The 25,855-nt window shown below is 40.4% G+C and overlaps 1 protein-coding gene across 10 annotated transcripts in view; it reads right to left on the reverse strand.

Annotated features, from left to right (window-relative positions):
• The window catches only part of FREM1 (FRAS1 related extracellular matrix 1), a 165,157-nt gene that overhangs the window by 116,566 nt on the left and 22,736 nt on the right, over positions 1 to 25,855 (reverse strand). For all 10 annotated transcript variants that reach the window (XR_003130303.3, XR_004803580.2, XM_025433445.3 and 7 more), the window contains exons 2-7: positions 18,880 to 19,388; positions 14,166 to 14,260; positions 11,777 to 12,078; positions 10,234 to 10,430; positions 3,238 to 3,561; positions 90 to 198 (exon numbers count right to left, since the gene is read on the reverse strand). Coding sequence is in view for 8 of the 10 variants with exons in the window: in XM_025433445.3 (XP_025289230.3) it covers positions 90 to 198; positions 3,238 to 3,561; positions 10,234 to 10,430; positions 11,777 to 12,078; positions 14,166 to 14,260; positions 18,880 to 19,122 (1,270 nt within the window). In the remaining 2 variants the exon portion in view is untranslated. The remainder of the gene's footprint in view (positions 1 to 89; positions 199 to 3,237; positions 3,562 to 10,233; positions 10,431 to 11,776; positions 12,079 to 14,165; positions 14,261 to 18,879; positions 19,389 to 25,855) is intronic.

The following is a 25,855-nucleotide window of genomic DNA, read 5'->3' on the forward strand; positions in this document are numbered from 1 at the left end:
GGAAGAAAACAACCTTTCTTTCCCAACCCATAAACTTTCCTGCCTTCCCTTCAGGGCTATGTTGCTTGACGCCCTATACTGAGTTTCACCTGTGTTCCAGGACACTCTCGGGGCATTTGTATCTGCTGTTCTGATGGAGATGTGGACCGTAATAGGCGCACTCCTTTCAAAGAAGAAGTCGTAAACCTCCACCTCCACCTGTAAACAAACAGTTGCATAAGAATCACACATTGACAATTTATAGCATAAAATACCATTATTCCCTGGGGTATACACTATACACCACAGATGGAGGCAAAACAGATTTAGGTTTCTGCTGTTGCCTGATCCCTCTTTTTAAACAATTTACTTATTTATTTTAGAGACAGAGAGTGAGAGAGAGAGAGAAAGAAAGAGAGAGAGAGCAGGGGGAGGGGATGTGGGGGGAGAGAAGCAGACTCCCCGCTGAGTATGGAGCCCAACACAGGGCTCCATCTCACAACCCTGAGATCATGACCTGAGCTGAAATCAAGAGTTAGATGCTTAATGGACTGAACCACCCAGGTGCCCCACCTGATCTCATTTTTGGCAACCTGAGCTCACAATTTCAGGCTCTAGATCTTATTCCTTAGTTAACAGTATTTTTAAATTTTCCTTTCCATAAAAGAAGCTTTTAACCTGAAAGCAAATATGCTGGAGAAAGATTCCTGCAATTGCTCAGGAGACCAGCATCAGACCAATCCAGCTCTTTCAAAGGCATAGGGTCTAGAGCAGTGGATTTTAACTGAGGGAGACTTTGTTCCCCCCACCCCCACCCCAGGAGACATTTGGGAATAGCTGGAGACATTTCTGGTCTCAAAAGTGGGTATTCATGGTGGGTGGTACTACTGACCACTAATAGTGGATAGAGGCCAGGGATGCTCCATGCACAGGACAGACCCCACAATATAGAATTATCCAGTGCAAAATGCCAATGTACTGCCTGTAAGAGACCCTGGTCCAGAGGCATCTATCTCTCCAAATATAGTTTTAAATATCCAGATTTTATTTGCCTCCATGAAATCCATCAGTAATAAATGGTGCTATATGATATGGTATTTTTAAAGATTTTTATTTATTTATTTATTTATTTATTTATTTATTTATTTATTTATTTATTTGAGAGAGAGAGCCCGAGCAGGGGTTGAGGGGAGGCAGGGAGTGAGGGGCAGAAGGAAGAGAAGTTTTGAACCTTATTATGTGTTATGCACACATTGCATGAGATGCTGACATGGGAGGATAACGTATAACACAGAAATGGAAGGCATATGCCTACTTTTGAAAAATGTCCATTTGACAATGATGTCCATTTGGTCATCAGAGAGGATAAATGATCAAATGGCAACATATCAGCAAATACTACCAACAAAAGAAAGAGATTCAAGACTGCCAAAGTAACAGACTGAAAATGAAACCATACCCAGGTGGAGATGTCTTTTGGAGATGTAATGTAAATATCTATTAGGTCGAGCCATATAAAATCATATGTCACATGCTCACTAAGAAACACTGTTCTCAAACCAACAGAGTACCTAATAAAATGAGTTTGAATTTTCATGGCTGAAAGAACGGACCACCTTGGCATTACAGTCCTCGGAAGGGTTGGCCATTGTTCTGCTCTCAGCGGTCCCACTCCAGGTGGCTGAAAGAGCCGAGGGCTTCCAACCCACATAATCTGCAAAGCATCTAATCGCCACTGAGAAAATTAAAAAGTCACCTTCTAACAACAACAACAACAACAAAATCACATATTTGGACAGGTTCTGCTTTAAGATTACATTATACAATGCTGGAAAAGACACATGAAGCAGCCTGAGTAGCTGTGCTTTATTTATGAGTTCAGGGTAAAACCAGACGTCTAAAGAGAAATTACTTTATAATATGGAAGGAATGAGAAGTGAGAGCAAGAAAGAAAAAAACAGCTGTCACTTACTATTATGAAAAAAAAAAAAAAAAAAAAGCAAAGGGCAAAGCATGGCATTTACAGCCTGAAGTCTTTTGTCTGCCCTGGAGGCTAAATGCTGAAAATGCCTAAATTAGATGGAGGACAATTTGGAACCCCAGGGATGCTCATTTTCCTTAATAAACCTGAAGTCAAGTCTGTATCAATCTGCTCATTTAAACTTTCCATCCTGTTCATGTTCAAATCAACTTGCTGGTAGGTAAGTTTGGTAAGGGTTATTACGCACAGACTGTAAGCAGCTGTTCTCAACTCCCATCCAAAACAAAGATGAAAGAGCCTGGAATAGCAGCAGAAAGTACTTAGATTAGACAGAAAGAGGACTTTTCTGACAGGAAAGTGTTTGATAGGGAAATTAGTTCTCCAAAGAGATTATAGAATCTCCTACCTGGAGTCAGTGTTACTCATTAAAATTTAGGATCCCAGTAAAACACTCCTCCAAACAAGAGGGAATAGAATTTATTAATGAGGGGCACTTGGGTGGCACAGGGGGTTGAGTGACCTGAGCTCAGCTCAGGTCATAATCTTGGGTTCATGGGATCGAGCTCCAAATTGGACTCCACACTCAGCATGAGGTCTGCTTGAGATTCTCTCTCCCTCTCCCTCTCCCTACCCCTCCAACTTGTGCTCTCTCTCTCAAATGAATAAATATTTTTTTAAAACAGAGTTTGTTAGTGAAAGGATTGTGGACAGAGTCATCTCTAACTTCCATGGTCTATGTATTGTAGAAAGGACATTAAGGACACAAGAGTTCTCAAACTGGTGAGCTCTGGGCCAAATGTGGCCCTCAGACATACAATTTTGTAGCTGCCACAATATGTTTTAGAACTTTTTGTTTGTTTGTTTTAGAACTTTTAATATGTATTCCACTATTTAGAAATTGAAACATTTTCACAAAAAAACTTACAGATTTCCAACTCCTCTGAAAGAACAAGAGCTAAGGCTACCCTGGGTGTGTCCATATTTGTCTGTTTTCAAACAGGGCAGCAATCACCTGAGCTTGGGTGCAGCTGCCTCCGAAGCTGCAGCTCTTTCTTCTGCTCCCCACAGTCTCCGTTCCCCACCCCCTAACCCGTGGGTTTATTAACTTGCATCACCTGGCTCCTCTTGGCATCTGAGTGTGGCCCAGATTTACAGTGATTGATTCTCCTCTGAGGCACTGACCCTACAAACTAGACTGAAGGTGAGGGGAAGTGGCCTCCCTCTCCAATAACTCTGGAAACCAAATAGGCTGACGCTCTGTCTCCTTTTTTTCTTACCTCGTAATGTCTCCGCACAGAATGGCTGCTATTCGGTGGTTGATAGGCTATCTGCAGGTCACTGAGATCTTTCCAGGTGAATGAGGAGACCGGTCTGGTGTGATCCCAGAGATGAGTCACGTAGCCCTGGAGTGGCGCTTTAGTAATGTTAAACACCAGCAAGGACTTCGGGGTCTCGTCCTCTTCACAATCCAGAACGGATGTAGTCAAAGAGGTCAGGATGAACTGATCCACTTCCAGAGTAAACATGGCCATGAACGCAGCCCTTGGAATCTGATTAGGAATGCCAGGTCTGATATAGACGGGCAACCACGTGCTCTCTGACTTTTGAAGGGGAAAGAAAATACAAAGGAGAAGTAATATGAATGAAGCTATCACATACATGGTTAATAGAATGGTGTGTCCGGAAATGACTTGAAGCCTGGCTGCACATTAGAATCGTTGCAGAGTTTTAAACATATACTGATGCCGAAGCTCCATCTCTGCAGGTTCTAATTTAATTGTTCCCCAAAAGGGACCAGAAAATTGGTATTTTTAAAGTTCTCCGGTGAGTCTAATATGTAGCCAGGGTTGTAAAGGGATATTCATTTTGGCATCAGAAGGAGCTGTCCTGGGATGCTTAGGTGGCTCAGTCAGTTAAGCGCCTGCCTTTGGCTCAGGTCATGATCCCAGGGTTCTGGGATGGAGCCACAAATTGGGGTCCCTGCTCCATGGTGGGGGGGGGTTGCTTCTCCCTCTACCCCTGCTCTTTCTCTCTAACAAAATCTTTAAAAAAGAAAAAAGGAAGTAACTGCCCTTTGACACTGTCTCTAGCACTTATGATTTGTGTGATTTTATTTAAACAGGATATTTAACTCCTAAATATTTTCCCCCCATTTGTAACATGGAAATAGTGAACCCCCAAGGATTAACCCCCAAGGATTAAGTGAGATAGCCAAAGTAAAGCACTCTGCAGTGCCTGGCACATGCTACCAACCTCCTCTGGCTGCTGTACCCACTTCCTGTCATATGGTTTTAAAGATGGCTAAGGCAAGATGAAGGGAAATGTCTCTATAACTCAGTACTCATGCAACTGAAGGATGGTGGCTCGGTTGTCTAGTTACTTAAGACCCTGAGTCCCCAAGTGAGGAGTAGGTAATTTAAAAAAGTTACCAGTCAGGCTAGAAATGCATCCTCCTCAAATGAGAGAGCTATGAGCAAAAGGCCCCAGTAATGAGGAATCTCCAGAGAAACCAGGAAATTGCATCTTGGAATCTGAGGTGTCAACAGGTGCTATGAGAAAGAATCCTCAGAGCAGAAGATGCTGGTTATCATGGGACTGTTAAGAACAACACTAAATGATAAGAGTCACATCCAATATCCTGAACACTGGACATTGGACTAGAAGTTGTAATCTATATATAACAAAATGTTGAAAATGGAATTTTTTTTGGCTCAGTCTCAACTTAAGTTCCAATGAAAGAAATATCAGATATCAAAGTGAATGTGATACCAATACTCTAGGAAGAATTTATAAACGCAAACTGTCTGGAACTGGTCTAGAACCCTCTCACCCACTAGAAGAACAGAAAAGGGTTGAGAAGGGTAAGAGAAAAATCTATTTGTAAAGAAGACCGCTTTGCTATGCTGAGTTACTCCCTCCATCCCCAACCTCACATACCCCATGGAGGGGAAAGGTGGGCAATGCTACCTCTGTCTCACTTGTCAGGAGAGAAGTTTCCTTAAGGCCAGCCTTACAATGTATCTTTCACAGATAAGAACACAAGGGACTGATGCTGGGCTCTTACAGGAGTAAGCCAAGTAGCCAGACACAGAAGAATAATGGTGCTTCTTCTGGGATCTCCCTATAGTCCTTGTTTGTGGCAGAAGAAAATATATGAGAGTTCCCAGATATGGGCAAGTGGGACAGAGGATTGGTCTGGAGTCATCCTGGACTCTGACCTTTTGGGTACATCCATGAGAAGCCAAAGAATCCCAGCAGCAGGCCGCTGAAGGTGGAAATCATCCTAGAGCTGTGGGAGGAATTGCAAGTGAATATTCAGGCAAGAAATGCAATGAGATCATTTCTCAGGAAATGAGATCCACCGGAAAGAGACCTCCAGGATGGGGGAATCCCCAGAGAAATCAAAATTTGTTCTGGAGACAAAGAATCAGCTGGAAACACTTGCCAGAATTATACAGCATGACGTCATATTCTATCAGTTTCTGATCAAAACCCTCTCTCCCCAATGCTCCCCACAAAGCACCCATCCCAAGACCATAAGTTCTGAAACTAGCCAGCAAAACTCAGAAGAGAGAAGAGGAACAAAGAGAAAAGGAAATCAACTCCTCTCCTCTCCCACTGCATGCTTAATGAAGACAAATTAATGATATGCTGAGACATCTCAGTGTTTAAAGTATCTATTCTTTACATGCCATTTAAAAAAAAACATTTAAAGGGGTGCCTAGGTGGCTCACTTAAGCATCAGACTCTTGATCTCAGTTCAGCTCTTGGTCTCAGCTCAGGTCTTGATCTCAGGGTCATGAGTTCAAGCCCTAGATTGGGCTCCATGCTGGATGTGGAGCCTACTTAAAAAGAAATTATTTAAAGAGTAATAATTTTGAAAATTCATGAATGGGAAAATCACTGTATGTAAGGACTGGTGCTGAACAGCAAGACCATTTAAGCCTAGAGTTAAGCCTAAAGAAAGATGTTATTTTAAACATCTTAACAAAATGGAGAGAAGTGTCAAAAGAGCTTATTTGAAATAAAAGATAGATGATTTAAAAAATAACAGGTATGGGACACCTGGATGGCTCAATGGTTGAACATCTGATCCAGGGTCCTGGGATTGAGTCCCACATCGGGCTCCCCGCAGGGAGCCTGCCTCTCCCTCTGCATGTGTCTCTGCCTCTCTCTGCGTCTCTCATGAATAAATAAATAAATATTTTAAAAAAGAAATAACAGGGATAACAACCAAATGCCAGAGCTAAAATTGCAGATTGTATAAACAAAGCCTGGAAGGTGGGCAATCACCAGGAGAAAGGATAAATAGGATCACTCTTCATCATATATAGGAAGGACCTAAGGGACCTCAGTTTCATTTTTTATCTTAAGTGTTAAAAAAACAAGTTAAACAATGCTTTAAGTTTTGGAAATAAATCCCAGTAAAACATAAAATGGGATAAAAGACTCTCAGATGAGTGAAGGAAAAGGCATAGAAAATATAATCTCTATTGTAAGATGATTTTTTTTATTAGCCAGAAAGCATAAAACAAGATAATAGGGGCACCTCGGTGGCTCCATTGGTTAAGCATCTGCCTTCAGTTCAGGTCATGATCCCAGGGTCCTGGGACTGAGCTCCGCGTTGGGCTCCCTGCTCAGTGAGGAGTCTGTTTCTCCCTCTGTCCCTCCCCCAACTTGTGCTCACGCTCTCATTCCTCTCTCTCTCTCTCAAATAAATAAAATGTTTAAAAAATAAAAAGATGATAGAAAAAAAATACATATCCATTGTAAAACTATAGCTTATATTCCCATGTTCAAGACAAATATTCTGAAATTATACCTCTAATTACATGTGTCTTATAGGAGAGACATTTAAAATAAAATTACATACAAAGATTAAAAGTAAAAGGTTGATCAAAAGTTATCATGTAAAGAAAAAAGCAGATGTGACCATAGTACTTTCAAAGAAAGATGAATCAAGGCAAAAAAACATTAAAAAAGAACAATGTGGGTAGTTAAATGATAAAATATATGACAAAGATTATTATAAGAAGCATTATACTTAATATTATACTGGCCAAACTAGTGGGGAATAGAGCAAAAATAAGAGGACTAATTCCTGAAAAAGAAAGGACAAAATTATCATCATTACTGAGAGATATAATTAGGTCTTCAAAGGCTCAAAGAACTTAAAAATTCTTAGAATAATTGAATTCAAGAAAGAAGCCAGATAAAAGAAAATTATACCAAAAAATAGTTTTCCCATTTATCATCAGTAACCAATGAGAAGATAAAATGAAGGTGGAAAGTGTTTATTCACAGTAATTTCCCAAAAGCAAACTGCCTAGGACTGGACTTATTAGGTATGCTCAACTTACATGAAGAAAACTGCAAATTTTACAGAAACATATCAAAGAATGTTTGCTTAGATGAAGTGAGGCCCCTCATTTCTGGATGAGAAGGCTCAATATGGTAAATGCTCTAATATTCCAATTATTTCCAAAATACTTTATAGTTATGACCCAATTCTGATAAAAAAATACTTAAGGCCTTTTCTTTAATGAATATAAATGGATTAATTCTTTATTGAGAACTAAGATTAGGTGAGAATGGATAAGAAAACGTTGAAGATAAGTAATAAGGAAGAACTTGCCTGTAAAATATTAAAGTGTATTATTGACCTTTTAGATTTAGGATAACTGATACTGGCACAGGAATAAGGTGGTAAATCTAAGGAACAAAAGAGCTAGACTTGAAATCGTATACGTTAACACCTTTCTATACAATAGAAGCAACAAAAATCAATGAGAAACAGAAATCCTTATTCAACAAATAGTGCTGAAAATTTTGGCTATTTGAGAAAAAAAAACCTGTTCCGTGTTTCACAGTATGCTAAAATTCATTTCAGATTGATTTAAAAGGCTAATGTAAACAAGAAAACCTTAAGAATCTAGAAGAAATCATGGATGAAATAGTCATTTAGTCACTTGATGAGGCTGGACTGTACAAGCAAAAAAATAATAAAATGACAATATTTTAAAACTTCAAATATAGTATAAGTTCAGATCCATAAAGCAGATCCAACACTGGTGCAAACGACTCCTTACCATGAGTGTGTGTATGTGTGTGTGCATAAAGTGGAAGAAATAGAACCTATTTTGCTTTCTGACTTTTTAAAAAAGTATTCTCCACAGTGAACATATTACTTTGATATCCATAAAAGAATGTGTTTTATGGCATGCCAAATTGACTATGGAGTGGGTTAATTAATAAAACAAGAAGGTCATTTTAAGGGGTAAAATGGCAAACTGATCTAAAAATAGAAACAAATAAAACCCTAACTCAGTATAGAGAGGTAAAAAAGAAAAATCTGTTCAGGAAGAAAAATGAGCCTAATTTTTTAATGGAGGTAAGATAGCAATAAAAGTGAAGTTTTGGGGCTTCTGGGTGGCTCAGTCAGTTAAGCATCTGACTCGATTTTGGCTTGAGTTGTGATCTCAGGTCCTGAGATTGAGCCCTGCATCAGGCAGACTCTGCACTGAGCATGGAGCCTGCTTGAGATTGTCGCTTTTGTTCTCTGTGGTCCCACACTCCCCCACTCTCTCCCTCTCTCTCAAAATAAAATAAATTAAATTAAAAAATATTTTTGTGTCAAAAAGATGAGAAGACATCTACTAATAGTTAGACCTAGAATTTAGTCTTGACTCAGTCATAAAACGGCCGTGTATGTACAGGCACAGTATGCACTTTCTCTGACCACCACCACACAACAAGACGTTTGGGCTAGGCCAGTTATTCCCAAACATAGCTGATGATCCATTTTTTCCTAGGTCACTTTTTTAGCTAGCAAAATATGCACAGTACTAACTATGTACCAGGCTTCATGACAAGTGCTTTATAAGTATTATCTCATTTATTTCTCTCATTACCCTAAGAAGTAGATTCTATTATCTCCATCTTAAGATTTTTTAAATGAGGCATAAAATTCATGGTCAAAAGCTAGTTAATCAGACATTTGAGCCCAGGCAAACTGGGCCCAGTGTTCATGCTCTTAGCTGTCGATGTTAGGCTCAGAAATCTATCCTTTAAAATTCATCAAGTGATTTGCCTAATCAATTTGACCAGACCATCTCAAAGTTGGTTTTTTTTTTCATCTCAACTCTAAAATTCTCTGATCCTGTCTTGTCATTTTCTTATCATGTTTTATCTTATCAATTCTGTGGGAGTGACAGTGTTCCCTAATCTGAGTTTCTTGGGAGAAATCCTGTGAGAAGCCAAATTTTGAAAGATGGAGGTCTTTCATGAATGTAATCTTTTTTTTTTTTTAAGATTTTATTTATTTACTCATGAGAGACACACGGAGAGAGACGCAGAGACACAGGCAGAGAGAGAAGCAGGCTCCACACAGGGAGCCCAATGTGGGACTAGATCCCAGGACTCCAGGATCATGCCCCGGGCCGAAGGCAGGCACTAAACCACTGAGCCACCCAGGCTGCCCTCATGAATGTAATCTTGGATCATTTTATACCAGCACAAAATCCAAGCTGTTTCAGCTGGTACATAGTTGCCCCACTCACCCAAATAAACAAATTATACAGTGTATAAATCAGTTGAGTAGCATGTTAAATATTTCATATAAACTGATTTCATCTTCTACCTTCATTTCAGTGTGAAGAGATTAACAAGAGGAAAGGGCAGGAGGACAATTTAACTGAAACTGAAAGATAGAGAAGGCTGTAGGGGACCTGTCTCCTTGATGACCTGGTCTTCCATCTCAGAGCCTGGAAGAGGGAAAAGGATATAATCTGCTATGCCCATAATAATGAAACTGAGCCTCTCCTTGCTCCCTGTTTCCTGTGGCCTTGCTGGTTGACGTGTGGGCCCCATGATTTCTTCTAACGGTGAAAAGAGGTTCAAACAAAGAAGGAGCGAATGAAGCCTCAAAGAGAGGGTGCTACAAAAGACCATATGACAAGCTAAAGAAGACTGAAGGAGAGGAGAAAGAAGGATAGCATGGTTGGCCCCAGCCCTTCCTCCATTGCCTTAGTGTTGGCAAAGCTAGAAGAGAGCCAGCGACAAGAAATCATACACTGATATTCTGCACATAGCTCTGGGGTTAAGCACTTGCTGGCAAAATCAACAAGCCTGAAGTTCTATTCTATTAAGGGGAGTCCCACCCATAATAGGGGAGAAACTGTCCGTGGCATGGCAGCCAACATGAGCACCACCATGGAAGTGGCTCTCTTGCAGCAGGTCATCCTAGGACACAGACACATAACCCCCAGTTCTACCTTGTATACGATTTTGCTCCTGCCATCTGTGAGGTCCACCTGGATGGAGATGTAGTCGATGTTGGGAGAAGGGGGATCTGTGTGTTGATAATGAAGCCCCATCAACAGGAACTCCTCACAGCTCACATTGACACTTCCCATTTTCTTCAGTCCCAGGGCACAGCTTCCACCTGGACACCTCAGCTCTGTTCCCAGTTCTAGAATGTTCAGCAACTGAGTTGAGACAGTCACTAGAGCATGATTGTAAAATTAAAAAACCAATCCTCCCTCCCATGGATACTGACTCCCTCTCACTGCCTCAAGAATACCCACACATACCCTCTAATCATTCAAGGAGGGGGTTGGCATTACTCTACAACCCCTGAATTTCTTTTCCTGAGAAGAATGTTTGACCAGTTGTCTCCTGAGCTCCCTGCCCACCAAAAGTTACACTGAGAGAAAAGTAATAAAATATGTGTTCTGATGACTGAATATTCCTGACACATAGGCCAATGGATCATGACTGGCCTTCCATACTCCACTGCCAGCCTTCCAACACAGCATCCACATCCAGGGGTCTGTCATGATCTCACTCCAATGCTGTTCTACTCACTCAAATTCTCTTCCCACTGTGCTCATCACACCCCTGAGTCCTGATACCTTTCCAGGTCCCCTTAGTCTATTTACTAAACCCTCTTTTAAGTATGCTTTGACCACCTGAACCAACCTGCTCTCTCCCACTAAAGACCACAATCATCTCTGCAATAGTGTATCTCTGCCCAGCTTCATTTCACTGTTGTGGGGTGACACCCACAGGCCACGTATTTTTCGAGTGGGCTTTTGTACATTTCCTTGATGTACAAAATCAGTATTCTATTTCTTAACCAGACAGTTGTGAACACTAAATGAGAAGACTCATGCATAATCACGTCCTTAGCTGTAAATTATTGCCCAAATGCAAGTATTCCTATGACTGTGATTGTCTTCATATAGTGCCTAGAGCATTATTAAGCACAGAGGAGGTGCCCAAAATATACTGATTAAATGAATAGCAGAAGGAACGTTATCTATTAACTTCTCCTGATTTAAACCATAGCTAACTGCCCACCTGCTCTACCTCAAACTTATTTGTAATCAAATCATACTTAATAAATGCACCAATTACTCTTACGACCGTTGTCATTGTTACTATGAATAACAACAGCTGACGGTCACTGAGCACCTGCCAAGAGCCCAACACCATGTGAAGCACACTTTGTGCATGGGATCTCATTTACTCCATCTTGCCTCAACCCTGTGGAGAGCTATCCTAGCCCATTTCATGGAGGCTTAGCCAGGTTAAGTAACTTAACTAAAATCACCCCAGGAAATAAAGAGCAGAGGAGGTTTGAAACGCAAGTCTTACTGATTCCAAAGTCTGTACTCTTAGCCACGAGCCTACAGTTTTCAACCAGCGACAAATCCTTATATCAAGCAAAAATTTTTTGTCGCAGTGGAAACTGACTATTTACAGAAGTTTTTGTCAGGCCTAGCAACATTCAGATATGTATTAAAACATACATACGAGACTTGGGGAAAAAACTGTGTGGCTGATCTCCCCGAGGTTTCTCTGGCCGAGGCTCCAGCAGGACCACTTGACCGTGGGCTGGCAGCCGGCTCCCCACGGGATCCAGCCTGACCGTACACTCCAGGCCAGCCGTCCTCTCGTAATCAAATCTGAGCAGGTTCTTATCAATGGCTCCAGACAGGCCGTAGAATTCTGACACCTCCAGTACATTGTTACTCTTACGGATGATGTTACAGTCTGGTTCCAGGAGATAGACCCGCAGGATAAAGGTTTCCGTGAAGGTATCTGTCTCAGTAAATCTGTGGAGAGAACACAGCAAAGGCCATATTTACTAGCGCTCAGGTACTTCCGGTATCCAAGGATTGACCTTTACAAAATGTGCGTAAGGGGGAGAGTTTGGATTCTGCTATATACCGTACCCCCAATCTCTGTTCTTTTCCTTTCCTCTCCTCATCTTGGGGTCAATTCTTTTTTCTGCCATCTCCCTGGCCAATGAGCTTTCTTTCAACACCTTCTTGCAAACCCATCAGCCATGCTGATATGTAATGACAGCCGGGAGCTCAGAATCTCACTTCTAGCACATGTATAATTTAAGAGTACCAAGCCTGTGTAATTTATGGATTGAGTTTTGATTCAGGAGTGAAAGGGTGAGGCGTTTCTGAAGCATCAACATCTTTCTGTTCTTCAGAAACCTATGAGAGACACTGGTAATTCCATGTTACAGAGGGGGAACTGCTCACCAAAAGGGCTGAAGAGGAGGCAAGGCGGGGAAAGCATGTTTTCTGATTTTCTGCCTCCGACTTCTCTGAGTATTCTATATCAAATGTCCTCGAGACCAAGAGGAACCACAGCTCCTCTGCGTCAGCCTTTCTCGCCTGCTACTCTACCCTGGCTGTGCCTTCAAAACTCAAGAAAGAAGTAGGAGGATCCACAATCCACCAGCTTTTTCAGCCCTTCCAGGCAAGCTGTCCAAAGTTCGTTTTTTAACTCTAAAGTCTTAGAAAGACCAAACAGCCAATATGCTGGTGATAAGGAATCCTTGGACACTATTTCATGTTTTGAGCACAGTGCTTTGTTCACACCTTTCAGCACTTTTTGTGTTATTAATTATCTGCCCATATTCTGCATCAGATTATGAGCACCAAAAACCTATGCATCCTTGCCTTTGTGCTTCCTATGCTCGGTGATAGTAGGTGATCATAACTCTCTATAGAATGAGTCACTGTCCCAGTGTCTTCCACAAAACTCTTTGCAATATAGTATAGTACCCAAGGGAAATTCACACTAAGATATTTTAGCCATATAGTCATAACAGCAATAAAACCAAGTAAAAATCTATCTAAAAGCCTACTCCACCTACAGCATTGTCAGTTACCTCTACGAAGTGAGCAATACCATAACCATGAGCTTAATTTTTAAACTAATTTTTATTGAGATATAATTCACATACTATAAAATTCACCTTTTTAAAGTACATGACTCAGTGGTTTTTAGTATATTCACAAGGTTATGCAACCATCACAACCACCAATCCCAGAAAATTTTATCAACTCAACAAGAAATCCATATCCACTAGCAATCACTCCCCATTTGCCCTTCCCCTAGCCCTGGCAACTGCTAATCTGCTTTCTGCATATTACGGGTTTGCCTTTTCCAGAAAAGGTATGTGACCTTTTGTGTCTGGCATCTTTTATTTAGCATGATGGTTTCAAGGTTCATCCATGCTGTAGTAGCATCTATCAGTACTTCATTCTGTTTTATGGCTGAATAACATTCCATTGTATGGATACACCATCTTTTGTTTATACATTCACTGGTTGGGTTGTTTCAACGTTTTAGCTATTATGAATAATGCTGCATGAATATCTGTCTGTAAGTTTTTGTGGAAATAAATGTTTTTATTTCCCTTATGTATATATTTAAGAGTAGAACTGCTAGCTTACACGATCACTCTGTACTTAACTCTGTAATTGACTTTTTAAACAATTTTATCATTTAATATGTTTACACTTAGAAGATACTCTACTTCTTATTAACCAAGCAGCTGATAATCAAAATGAAGAATATCATTCAATTTTGGAATATATTTTCCTAGTTCTCACTAAGAATTTGTATTTTGTAATTTTCATTTTTCATCATAAGTAGGAGGGTGGATCTGCACAACAACTGTAAAGGGGAACAGGACTGAAATTTGTCACAGAAAAGCCCCCAGGAAGATGATACAAATATAGTTGAAAGTGGACCTCAGTTCTTGCCTCATCTACTTAGGTCCCCAATTTCTACTGATTATTTTCTTGTTTGGAATCTAGTAACTAGTCTCATGATAATGCCTATCAAGAGGAAAAGCCCTAAGAAGTAACATAGAATGGTTATGTGTGCTGCTTACCTGTAAAGTCTAAGCTTCACTGTATCTTCATCAAGAATCGGGCAACCATTGTGAATATACTTTACTTCATTGGGAAGGAAATGGCAGTCAAAGACCTAGTTCATGTGAAGAAATGAATAAATATTTGTGAAAAATAATGGTACAAGATTTGATTTTTCTGGCAGTAGAGTACCGCCTGGGGTAATTATGGTCTGTTAGTTGGGGGCATCTACGTGTGTGTGTACATGCGCATGTGTATATTGTACCCACCACCACCTCCACCCAACCCCCGTGCCCACTCACCATCCTGCTTACATAGTTGTGTCTTATTTTGAGAATACCTAAACTATGAAAATCCAAGCAGATCAAGCAGATATATTAAGGAGCAATTATCTCTTGAAATGATTATTTGTTTACAGTCAATAGTACATTTAAAATATCATTCAATTTATCAAAGTATCATACACCCACACCCTTCATCGTTCATAGTAATTGAGTTAGAGAGGTCTACTTGTGTGTATGCATGAAAAGGTGTGCATTACCCCTCACACAAACACACTATATATTATATATCTTTTTCTTCTCCTTTTATTTCTTTCTTTTCCAAATAGCATTTTTACATTCAAGAATGAAGCTACTGACTATGGACACTATTGTGGCTGATCAGAGCCAAACATGACTTGGCAGTTGCTTCTCATACACTTGCAAAAGACTGCGCTACTGGTTAGTCATAGGAGGAATGGTTGATGAGACAAATAGCATGCTAATGGTAATTTCTTCTATTCAAACAAAATTATAATTAACTGAGTCACCTCACTCAGAACAATTAAGGAAATTGCTAAGTGTCGTATTTTGGGAACCCTAATTCTTGAAAGAAGAATTTTCTCTCCCAACCACAGCATGACCTTCATTCTACACAACCTGACTTGGAACAGTGTTAAGAAATAGCCTTGAGGTATTTGCACACTGTCACTGTTGAGCTCATGGTGTTTAGCATATACTTTGTCACAGGCTCAATCATTTACAGGCAACTTTGTCCTCTCTGAGAAGACTTTATTACTAATACAAATGATCTTCTTTTCCCACAGACATCGTCGGTTCCTCTTTTTAATTGACAACAAGGAAGGAGATAAAGGAAAGACCTTCCCCATATCATTGACAAATAGTCATGGTGATAAAGAGACAATCTGCTTTGTTAAAAGAAACATCTGTTTTATGTTTCGTAATATGTTTTCCTTTTATAAAAGGCGACAACCATAATTGTCCATAAATTTACTAACTAAAACAAAGGAGAGCTAAATCCTTTTCTAATTACTGTCTAGCCTTGGTTTTTTTCCACTTCAACTGCTTTTCAATTACAATTTATAATTAAATTGTCACACATTCCTAACTCATTACTCACTTTAATGACAGTAAACGGGGTTCAAGTTAGAGATGTTTTCTTACGGCTGTATTTCCGATTCAAAAAAGCAAGCTCAGCTCTAAACTGAGGTGCTTTTCCACCCAGGAAATTTCTTGCTTTGAAACAGGTGTGAGAAGTGCTGTGTGTGAGGAAGTCTTGTCCTAAAACATGAGGAAAACATATTGCCACCGACCTTATCTAATTGACTATATCAAGAGGGTTATCTAAACAGAAGGTACTGGTGTGCGCCAATTGAAATCCCTTTCCAAATATCCAATAGGAAAATGAACCTGTTGGTTCTAAGACAAACTTCAGTAATGAAATGAAAACACTAATTGAACAGATGTTAAACAAAACATTTTCTGTGCAAATCAAATAAAACTGTTCATTACACAGCAGGGTGCTGTTAATACAGTCATCTCGCTAGAAATGGGTTCACATAAGCCTTGCTTTCAACTTACTGGTAAGTGCTATTAAAGAATAATGTTTACACTTTGTGTGTATGTGTGCATTTGGCTATGCTTAATTTCAAAAATGCCATAAGAAATACATCCTTGGGGGAGGGTTGACTTAAAAATAAGCACACATTCCCCCCAAAACCAGACTTTACTTAGGAATCTGGCTTCTGTTGAAATTATCATAATAAACTAGGAAGATCATCTGGAAGTTTGAGAAACAAAGTTTTCTGGATGCATAGATTTTCTTACGGTACAAATATCTGACAGAAAGATAATGAAACTCCACAGTTCAACTGCCTCCTTTTTTCACACAATAAATTTTAGAAAATACAAGTCCCATATTTACTTTAGACCATATAAATCCACTTGTGATGCCACATCAACCTCCGGAAATGTGCTCACTGAACATCTTCTTGCACTAAGCCACAGCACGCGAAAGGACCAGTTGAGACTTTGAAGCCCCATCCCTGGCCTACTGGTAGAGACCTCCCTAAATCATGTTGTTTCTGCTCCATATTCTTTCTTTTATTGATTTTTTTGTTCATATTCTTTCTTTTAAAAAAAATATTTTATTTATTTGTTTATGTGTCAGAGAAAGAGTGAGCACAGGCAGGGGGAGTGGCAAGCAGAAGGAAAAGCAGGCTACTGGCTGAGCAGGGAGCCTGATGCAGGACTCAATCCCAAGACCCTGGGATCATGACCTGAACCAAAGGCAGAAGCTTAACTGACTGAGCCACCCAGGTGCCTCCCCCCCGCCCCCATATTCTTCTAGTAACCGGATTTTTGCTTTAAAATCAAAGGAAGTTTGGAATGGAGATGACTTGGAGATCTCTTACAACCCTTGATCCCCAAATAAGTGTTTTACCTCGTTGTAGTCACTTGGATCCCCATTTGCTCTCTAGCATCTCAGAGCCAGCCAGATGGTGAAGACCATTAAAACATCACCAAAAATATACAATGGAGACAACTTTGTTTCTTGTAGAGAAACTACTATATATATGCTTATAAGTCATAGGCTATTTGGGATGGGGAGAGGTTACTACTCAAGGATGACTTAAGGAAAAGTTTATTCTCCCCAAATTACTTTCTAAGGAGGGAGAATCTGCTGAGGAATGGGGCTTTTGTTTTGCTTGCTTAGAGCCAGAGATAATACACCTGGACCATAGGTTGCCCCAGTGTACATGAGGGAGAATTTTTTTTCTCTTCCCCCACAAAATAATCTCACTTCTAAATAAATGTTAGACAATTTTTAAAAATAATATTGATTGGAAGGGGTACCAAATGATGAGTTCACAACTTTATAAGGCACCCACACATATCAGTGGAGCCATGACCCCACTGTTTAGGATTAGGGTTCTCTATTGCTTCCCCAAATGCCAAGGATTTGCTTTTAACAAATGCACACCTAGTTAGGACTTCATTTTCTGCAGCTAATCTTTTTCATGTCATCTACTCATTGCATTTAGCGCATCTGGGTTCCAGGTATGAGCTATCCCAGGTCTCTCCTCTTTCCCTGACTGGGTAAGTTCAATCAAACACACTGTCACTGATGTGGCTCAGTCACTAAGTATCTGACTTGGACTCAGGTCATGATCTCAAGGTGCTGGGATAGAGCCCAGTGTTGGGCTCCAAGCTCAGCAGGGAGTCCGCTTGCCCCTCCCCCTGCTCATGCTCTCTCTGTCTCTCAAATAAATAAACAAAATCTTAAAACACACCCACACTTTTGCAGTGCAAATCGTGTTGGGAGGGAAGTGTGAAGATGTTGCAATTCCCAAGCACTTGGGAATATGGCCCCTTAGGAGCTGGGGCCATTATTATATTCAGACAGTTTACAGGTGCCCATCAGAAGCTCTAGCTGACAAAAGAAAATCTCATGGGAAACTGGAGAGAGACATTTGGTTGCTATCACATCAGGAATACTCCCTAAGTGAGAGCCCACCATAGAATTGCGATGTGTTTCAGAACTGGACTGGACTCTGAATGCAGTAAATGGGGCGGCTGGCGATAACCACGTGAGTTAGCATCTTAGTCTCTTTAGTTTGTCTCTACATTGTCTGATACTTCTGTTGAGTAACTTCCTGGAATAAGTTTCTTTAGCCAAATGGAGAAGAAGAAAATTAACATTTCACAGTTCACAAATAATGGTGCATTTTTCCAGAAACAGCAGCAGCAGCAACCAATGCTAAACATTCTCAGAATTGCCTGCTTTGGGAGGAAGTTAAACCACAGCAGAGACAAGTCATAAAACCAGAACCAATTTCCTATTTTGTATAAAGATAAACTCCTACTTCAAGCAAAGACAATATGTGATAATACGGACTTTTTTTTTTTTAACCCATGACTTACAAGGTAACTTCATCCTATGAGAGGACTGCGCATAGAATACTCTCAAACGACAAGGTCTCCAAGATTTTGACTAAAATTTTCTAGACATTTTTGAAGAACAATGAGTATTTAAGGTGAAGTATTTTCACCCCTTTTTCCATATCTCTCCTCTCACTCAACGGAATGTTCCAGTGATGGAAACAGATGAAAATGTCTTCACATTTTACTTTTGCTACTCTGTGATCACAAGAACAGTCTAAAACACATCTTGAAATCTTGAGATCTTCTTCAAAGGCACTCTGACCAGCAATGGATGAGATCATTTGGGGCAGGAATAATCCCATAAAGACTGACCTTATCACATCACACAGGAGATAGCCCGCTCCAGCCCTTGGAAGGCTGTCCCTGTTCTGTTTTTTTTCTTTCTCTCTCTCTCTCTCTCTCTCTCTCTCTCTCACACACACACACACACAATCACTCACTCACTCACTCACTCACTCACTCACATTCATACACATGACTGAATAGAAAAATCTCAGGTATGACCTACCTGTGGAGTGAGTTTCCCGACCCTTTGGGTCATTGGCTCGTTCATCACAACTTCCACTTTGCAAGCATCTTTTTCTTTGGGGATGGCAAACTTCAGGTCATCTCCCAACAGGAAGGCAGAGCTGCCCTTCATCACCCTGACCCCACGGTTAAGGCTGATGAAGGAGGGACTGGCCCAGTTTAGGAGAAGCAGCAGCAGCAACAACAGCAAGGCACTGTGCCCACTCCAATTCGGAGAGCTCATGCTGTCAGGGGCCAACTCGGTTTGTCCACCAGTGAAATCCCTTCAACAAAGGAGGGTTTCTGTGCTTCCTCCAGGGATGTTAGCTCATAGTCCAAGGGGCAGGGCAAGGGGTCCTGACAATGTGCCCCAAGATCTTAACATGTCCCTTTCATTTCCAACTCAGACAAGGAGGCTTTTCAGGCAACCCCAGGGCTTTTAATAAAACTCGCTGATCACTCCTGACAACGCCGGCAAGATGAATGTGCCTCCCAAGTGCTTTTCTAATCCTGCAAATGAGAGAAGAGGAGGAAAGTGAGCGAGAGAGAGAGACCAAAAGGTTTGTATGGCTATTCAAAAGATCCCTGCAGGCAAAAGAATCTTTCAACCAGCCTATAATTTCAGCTAAATTAAAAACAAATAAACTAATTTGACCTCCAGGCCTGTCTGAAAGGCAATGAAGCCATTTCATTAGCCTGCTTGCGATTCCCGTTTCCGGGCTCAACATGCCCCCATTGGGATGTCACTTGTGTGGTCCCACAGGAGCCCACCAGCCTCGCTGACCAAGTGCCCAAGTGCAGCATTTGGACGGCTGTGTTCATAGGGAGTTGGGCTCTTCTTCTGTTTCCTCATCTGTGAAATGGGGACTATAACCTAATTTGTATAAGACAGCTGACAGAACTATGTGTACACTGTTTCAAAAGCTGATTAATTCAAAATCATGGCCCAACTAAGAAACGAGCTTCATAATTTGTTCCGTGAGCACAGCTCTGACTTTGCTGAGCAACTAAGACACCTGTGAAACACTTGAATGGACATTGGAGAACAGATATTTTTCTAAGTGAACATTGGGAGTTCTCAGTTATATGTCAAAGGGACTAAGAATCAAGTCACATAGCTTCAGTAGACACAGCTAATGAGTCGAGGTATACGTACATATTTGCATTATCGATGACGCTAATTACATTATGATGTACTGAATTTGAACAAATGGGGTCTTTGTTTCTACTTTAACCACTTAGAATTTCAAGATTATTGCTCTGGGTTCCATACTAACAGAAATGACTGCAAAGTAAACTGTATTGCAATAAATCCTTAAGTGCAGGGTATGGTTGGGTGGACAAATGGTGGTTTATTACGCCCATAGGAAGTCTTTACATTTTAATGATTTCAATAAATTTCTGTGCATAATCAATGGGTACTCAAATAAATGTTTGACCAAAGGGCGTACACAAAAATGCCTCCAGTATTCACATCTAATACATCAAGGAAAGACTCATTCTCTTGTCATTGTTTGAAACCACTTACTTTTGAGGTAGTACATGCCATGTGTCACCCGATATCAAGCAGCCTTTTTTTTTTTTTTTTTTGGTGTCAATCTCAAACTAAAACAGTTCCCACACTCCCACTGACAGTGTCATCCACGTTCTGGCTGAATTATGTTGGTTTATTTGGGCAGAAAAGCAAACCTGGTTGTTGAACCTACACAACAAGGTCAAACCTGGTTTTTCCATTCACATTTGGCATCTAAGACCACTCAAAAAAGGCAGCACATTCAGAGAGAAAAGGGTGGCTAAGTGTTTCCCAAAACAGAGAGATAAGGAGAAGAAACTTTGCTTTCTGAGATTTTTAAAGAACTAAGTCAACCTGTAAAGGCTGTAAGGGTGGCACATGCTCATGCACCCCTCTTATCTCACTATTACTTTCCTTCTCCTTTACTGCTTCTTCCTAGATCCGACTTTTTAATGTGGGGAACCTAGGGCCCAGTCCTTGGACCTGTTTTTCGTCTACCCTCACTCCCTAGTGATCTCATTCCTTTGCTTTAAATACCATTTATATACTAATGAGTCCCAAATTTATATCTCAAACCTCCTTCCTTAACTCTGGATTCCATATGCCACTGTCTCTGCAACATCTCCCTGGGGGTATTTAATGGGCATCTCATTCTTTATGTTGCCAAATTTGTGCTCTTGGTCTTCCCTCCCTCTCTCTCCCCAATTTCAGTTAATGGCATCGAACTTTTCAGCTGTTCTCTCCTTTGTCTCAGTGTTTGGTCTACAGCTAAACAACAGCAACAAAATTCTGCTTGTTCATTGCAGTGGACACACCTTACAGTGACCTCCAATAATTCCAGCCTCCTGGCACCCAGAAATTCCCTCCCCTTGAGTGACAGCAGAACCTGTGAGGCTCCCAACCAACAGAATAAGGAACAGGTGATGGGATGTCGTTCCCATGGTTACACTATGTAATGTAAGAATCTCTCTTAGCAGACTGGGGCTCTGGAGAGCGTTAATTTTTGGGGAGGGGGATCTAATCTCTTTATTGTCCGGGTACCCTCCCTGGAACCCTCCCCACTCCAAACCTATAGAAAAATTCCAAGCCTGGGAGTGTTCTGCGAAGGGAGGTAGAGTGTAGGGAAACCTCTGTGCTCTGCCCTCTGTCCTGAGCAGTGCCAACAGGGAGGACATGTGGGGATGGGAGGCTGATGACTCCACCTGCAGAGGATGTGGCACTGGCTGGGATGTGGGGGGGGGGGGGGGAGGTGCCTGCTGCCAGCTCTCCTGCTGAACTTGAAGAGGCAAGCCTCCATAAGTTCCAGTTCAAAAGAAAATGAATTCTGCCGACAGCCCAAATGAGCTTGGAAGAAGATTCATCCTAAATCAAGCCTCTGGATAAGACTGGCATCCAGCTGATGCCTTGATTACAGGCTGAAGTAGGGAATCCAGGTAAGCTGTGCCCAGACTCCCGACCAACGTCAACTGTCAGGTAAGGAATTTGTGTTGCTTTAAGCCACTAAGTTTGCAGTAATTTGCTTACATGGCAGTATCAATTGAATGCACTCTTTTTCAAAACGTATCCAGACTCTAACCACTTCTCACTTCCATTATTGTTACCAAAGTGCAAGCCTCTGTCAACTCTCTGCTGGATGATTGCAAATAGCAACCTATTTGACCACCCTGCTTCTCCTTTTGCCTTACTCCTAGGAACTCTTCAGCATGGCAGCCAAGGCTCCTATTAAATACTACTTAGGTCCCTTCCACACCCCAAAACTCCAATGGCTTCTCATCTTAGAGTAAAAGCCATAAGGCAACCGTGTATGTGATGTGTTTCTCCCTTACTTCTCTCACCTCCTCTTCTGCTTGTCTTCCTTTCACTTCCTCTGCTCTAGCCCTACTAGCATCTTTGCTTTTCCTAAAACATATCAAAGATTAGCCTTCTGCTCTTGCAATCGTCCCGAACACACACCCACTCTACCCCACCCGCACTTACTCTGGCACATTATTCCCTTGGATATCCTTCTTCTCACCTCACTGGCTGCCAGTTTCCTATCAAATGTCACATCTGCAATGTACCACACCTAACCACCCCCTTATAATTCTGACACTCCCATCTCCAGCATCCTTTTCTGGTTTGATTTCAACCTTAGTCCTTATAACTACCTAATAATACAGTTACCTATTTATATCATTTGTTACTGTCCCCCTCATAAAGGTGAGAATTTTCATCTTTTTTATTCATGGATTTATCTTTATGATTCTCTCCATCTTGTCGCCCAGGACCACACCATGGGCTGGCAGAGCTCTGAGCTAGAAGGGCCCTGAGTCTCTGGAACATTTCAAAAGTAGAGTCATTATACCAGCCCATTCTTCCAGAATTTTACATGGCAGAGAATGTAAACGTCTTTCTTGTTTAACCCACTGTTATTTGGGGTTTATCTGGGTACCCCTGACTGAACTGTAACTATAGTTTCAATCATCACCTTATTCTTCAAGTTTTTCTATTAACTTAATTTAGTTTAATCACTAATCAACTAGTGTACCTTCTTACCTAATAGCATATGGGGCAATAGCTCATGCTCTAATTGTATCATAATAAGTTCTTTTTTTTTTTCATAATAAGTTCTTAATCAGCAGATAAGTACACAGACCAAGATCCTAATGTTTATCCACAAGGAAGAGACATGAGAGAAAGAGGAGGAAATCTATTTCTGTGGCTCCCTGAGCCCCACTGATGTGAAAAGAGTGGATCCGAATTCTGAAAGTCCAGATCTGAATCTTGATTCTTATGAACATTGATTTCCTCTTTTAAAAACAGAGCTATCGGGGATCCCTGGGTGGCTCAGCGGTTTCACGCCTGCCTTTGGCCCAGGGCGCGATCCTGGAGTCCCGGGATCGAGTCCCACCTCAGGCTCCTGGCATGGAGCCTGCTTCTCCCTCTGCCTCTCTCTCTCTCTATCATAAATAAGTAAGTAAATAAATAAATAAATAGATAAATAAATAAATAAATAAATAAATAAAACAGAGCTATCCATCCTCCCACTTCCAGTTTCTCTGTGAGACTAAATGAAATAATCCATGTAGAAATATTCTATTATAAAGCCCCATACAAATGTAGCATTATTATTACAAAATATACGAAAGGAATAAGAATAAAGCTTGTCTTGAGAAAAACAGAGCAGCAGGACTTGGGTCTTGGTGACGGTGGCAGAATCAGGTTCAGTACAAGTCAGAGTGTGTTCAATTTCTATTCTCATTTACTCTTTCTTCCTCATAATCTTAAGACAGGCCGTAGTAGTAAAAACTGAATTTCAGTATTTCAGAAACAACTTGAAGCAATACAACTGGAAGGAAAAGAAGGGTCCAGGAGCAACAATTTCTAAACTCAAAACCAAACATCCTTTAGTCAGTGAGGCCTAGGTGAAGTCTGCAAAATTAAGCTCAGTGAAGATTAAAAAGAGTACGTTGTATTTGTGTTCTATTTACATTCAGATTTTGCTCTTGTGTTTTTCTCTTGGTGTTGAGGAATACCAGGTATGTGGACATTCCATGGAAAATATTGCTCTGATTTTTCACTTGAAGAAGGCAGCAAAGGAAGGGAGAAAGAGAAGGATTTGGATGAACAAGTGGAGAAGAAAAGACTGAACAAACAAACAAAAACCACAGAATAGCCAAGGAAATTGAGGCTTTGAATCACATAAAATTTCATAGATGATGATGGGTCTTTTATCTATCCCCCTTAAATTAAATGGTAGTAACTGTCCTCTCTGATACAAAATTATGATGTCTAGAGGTAACCAACATTTACTTGACAATACCCTGTTATAGCTCATCTTGAGAAGTCTGTTGCCTGGTCCCCAGCATAGAGCCCAGTCAGATCCTCAGAATCCATCTGCTCACAGCTCACTCAGATTGCTCATGTGGGCATCCCCCAGGGTCGGCAGAATCAGCTGGAGCACTCAGATGTGCAAGCATAAAGGTGACTAAATTCTTCAAGGAAGCTTATAAACTGACTTTTAGCCACTGTAGATTTAATCTGACCTTGTAATAGAAACAAATCCTGTCTCTGCTTGCCTGTGGTTCAGCTACTTCTTGGCATTTCAAAATCCTCATGTCACAGCCACAGAGGCAGTTCTGTTCTTACAGAACACGTTCTTGCCATTGCCTTTTTCCTTCTTGTGGAAATTCGGTATCCTAAGTAATATCTATACAAGGCAATAAAAATGAGTGAAAAGATGTTCTGAACAGTGGTAAACCACTCTGCTTTGAGTTTTTCCTCATAAATTTCAAAAATGTTTCTCTAATCAACTTTTCTTTCTTGGTAAATTTCCTGAACAGAAGAAAGTAATTTAGTAACATTTCCTGGTGCAAAGGGGGTTAAGGAATATGAGCTAGTATTTACTTCATAATTACATATTTGGCTTAACCTTAGGAGCATGTATTCTTTATGTTAATAAAAACATGATCCTCCTGTCACTTATCTAGGATATTCTGTACACATCAATAAAAGAATGGACCCTAGCTGTACTCCCAGGCTCTCTCTGCAATAGAAATTTTCAATGATCAATGGTAATGATGTACCCTGATAAGAATCGTATTTACTACTATTCTTTTCTAAAATGCTGCAGTGGTAGCTATGCAATGCAAGGAATGTACCTTCCCCCTCTTGTGCCAGCACAATAATCTATCATAGCTCTTTGCTGGCTTGCTTTGCTGTGTGCAGGACTCACATATGTAGCCTGATACTCTTCTCCTGTGATCCAGATCATTGTTACCAATCAAGGGAAGATGATATAAACACTGGAACCTTTTATCTTCTCTGTTTTACAAGTACCCTCAAGTCTTTAAAAATGAAAATAAACCTGAAAGAACTGACCCTATGATATGTGCACCCATATGTTTACTGCAGCATTATTTACAGTAGCCAAAATATGGAAGCAATCCAAGGGCCCATTGATAGATGATGAATGGATAAAGATGTATATAACTACAATGGAACATTACAAAAAATAAAAAATAAAATAAAATAAATAAAAAAGAAAAAGAAAAAATTTTTTTAATTTTTTTAAAAATTTTTTAAAAATTTAAAAAATGGAACATTACTAGCTATAAAAAAGAATGAGATCTTGCCATTTGCAACAACATGGATGGTGTTAGACAGTTATGGTAAGTGAAATAAGTCAAGGAAAGACAAATACAATTTGATTTCACTCCTATGTGGAATTTAAAAAACAAAACAAATGGACCAAATAAAAAAAGATAAACAAAAAAGTAGGCTCTTATATATAAAGAACAAACTGGTGGTTGCCAGATGGAAGATCGGTGGAGGAATGGATAAAAGAGGTAAAGAGGATTAAGAGTACACTTATTGTGATGAGCACTGAGTAATGCACAGAAACGTTGAATCATTTTGTACAGATGACACTAATACAATGTGGATGTTAATTATACTTCAATTTAAATATAAATACACAAATCTG

Source organism: Canis lupus, chromosome 11 (assembly GCF_003254725.2).
Source record: "Canis lupus dingo isolate Sandy chromosome 11, ASM325472v2, whole genome shotgun sequence".
NCBI lineage: Eukaryota > Metazoa > Chordata > Mammalia > Carnivora > Canidae > Canis > Canis lupus.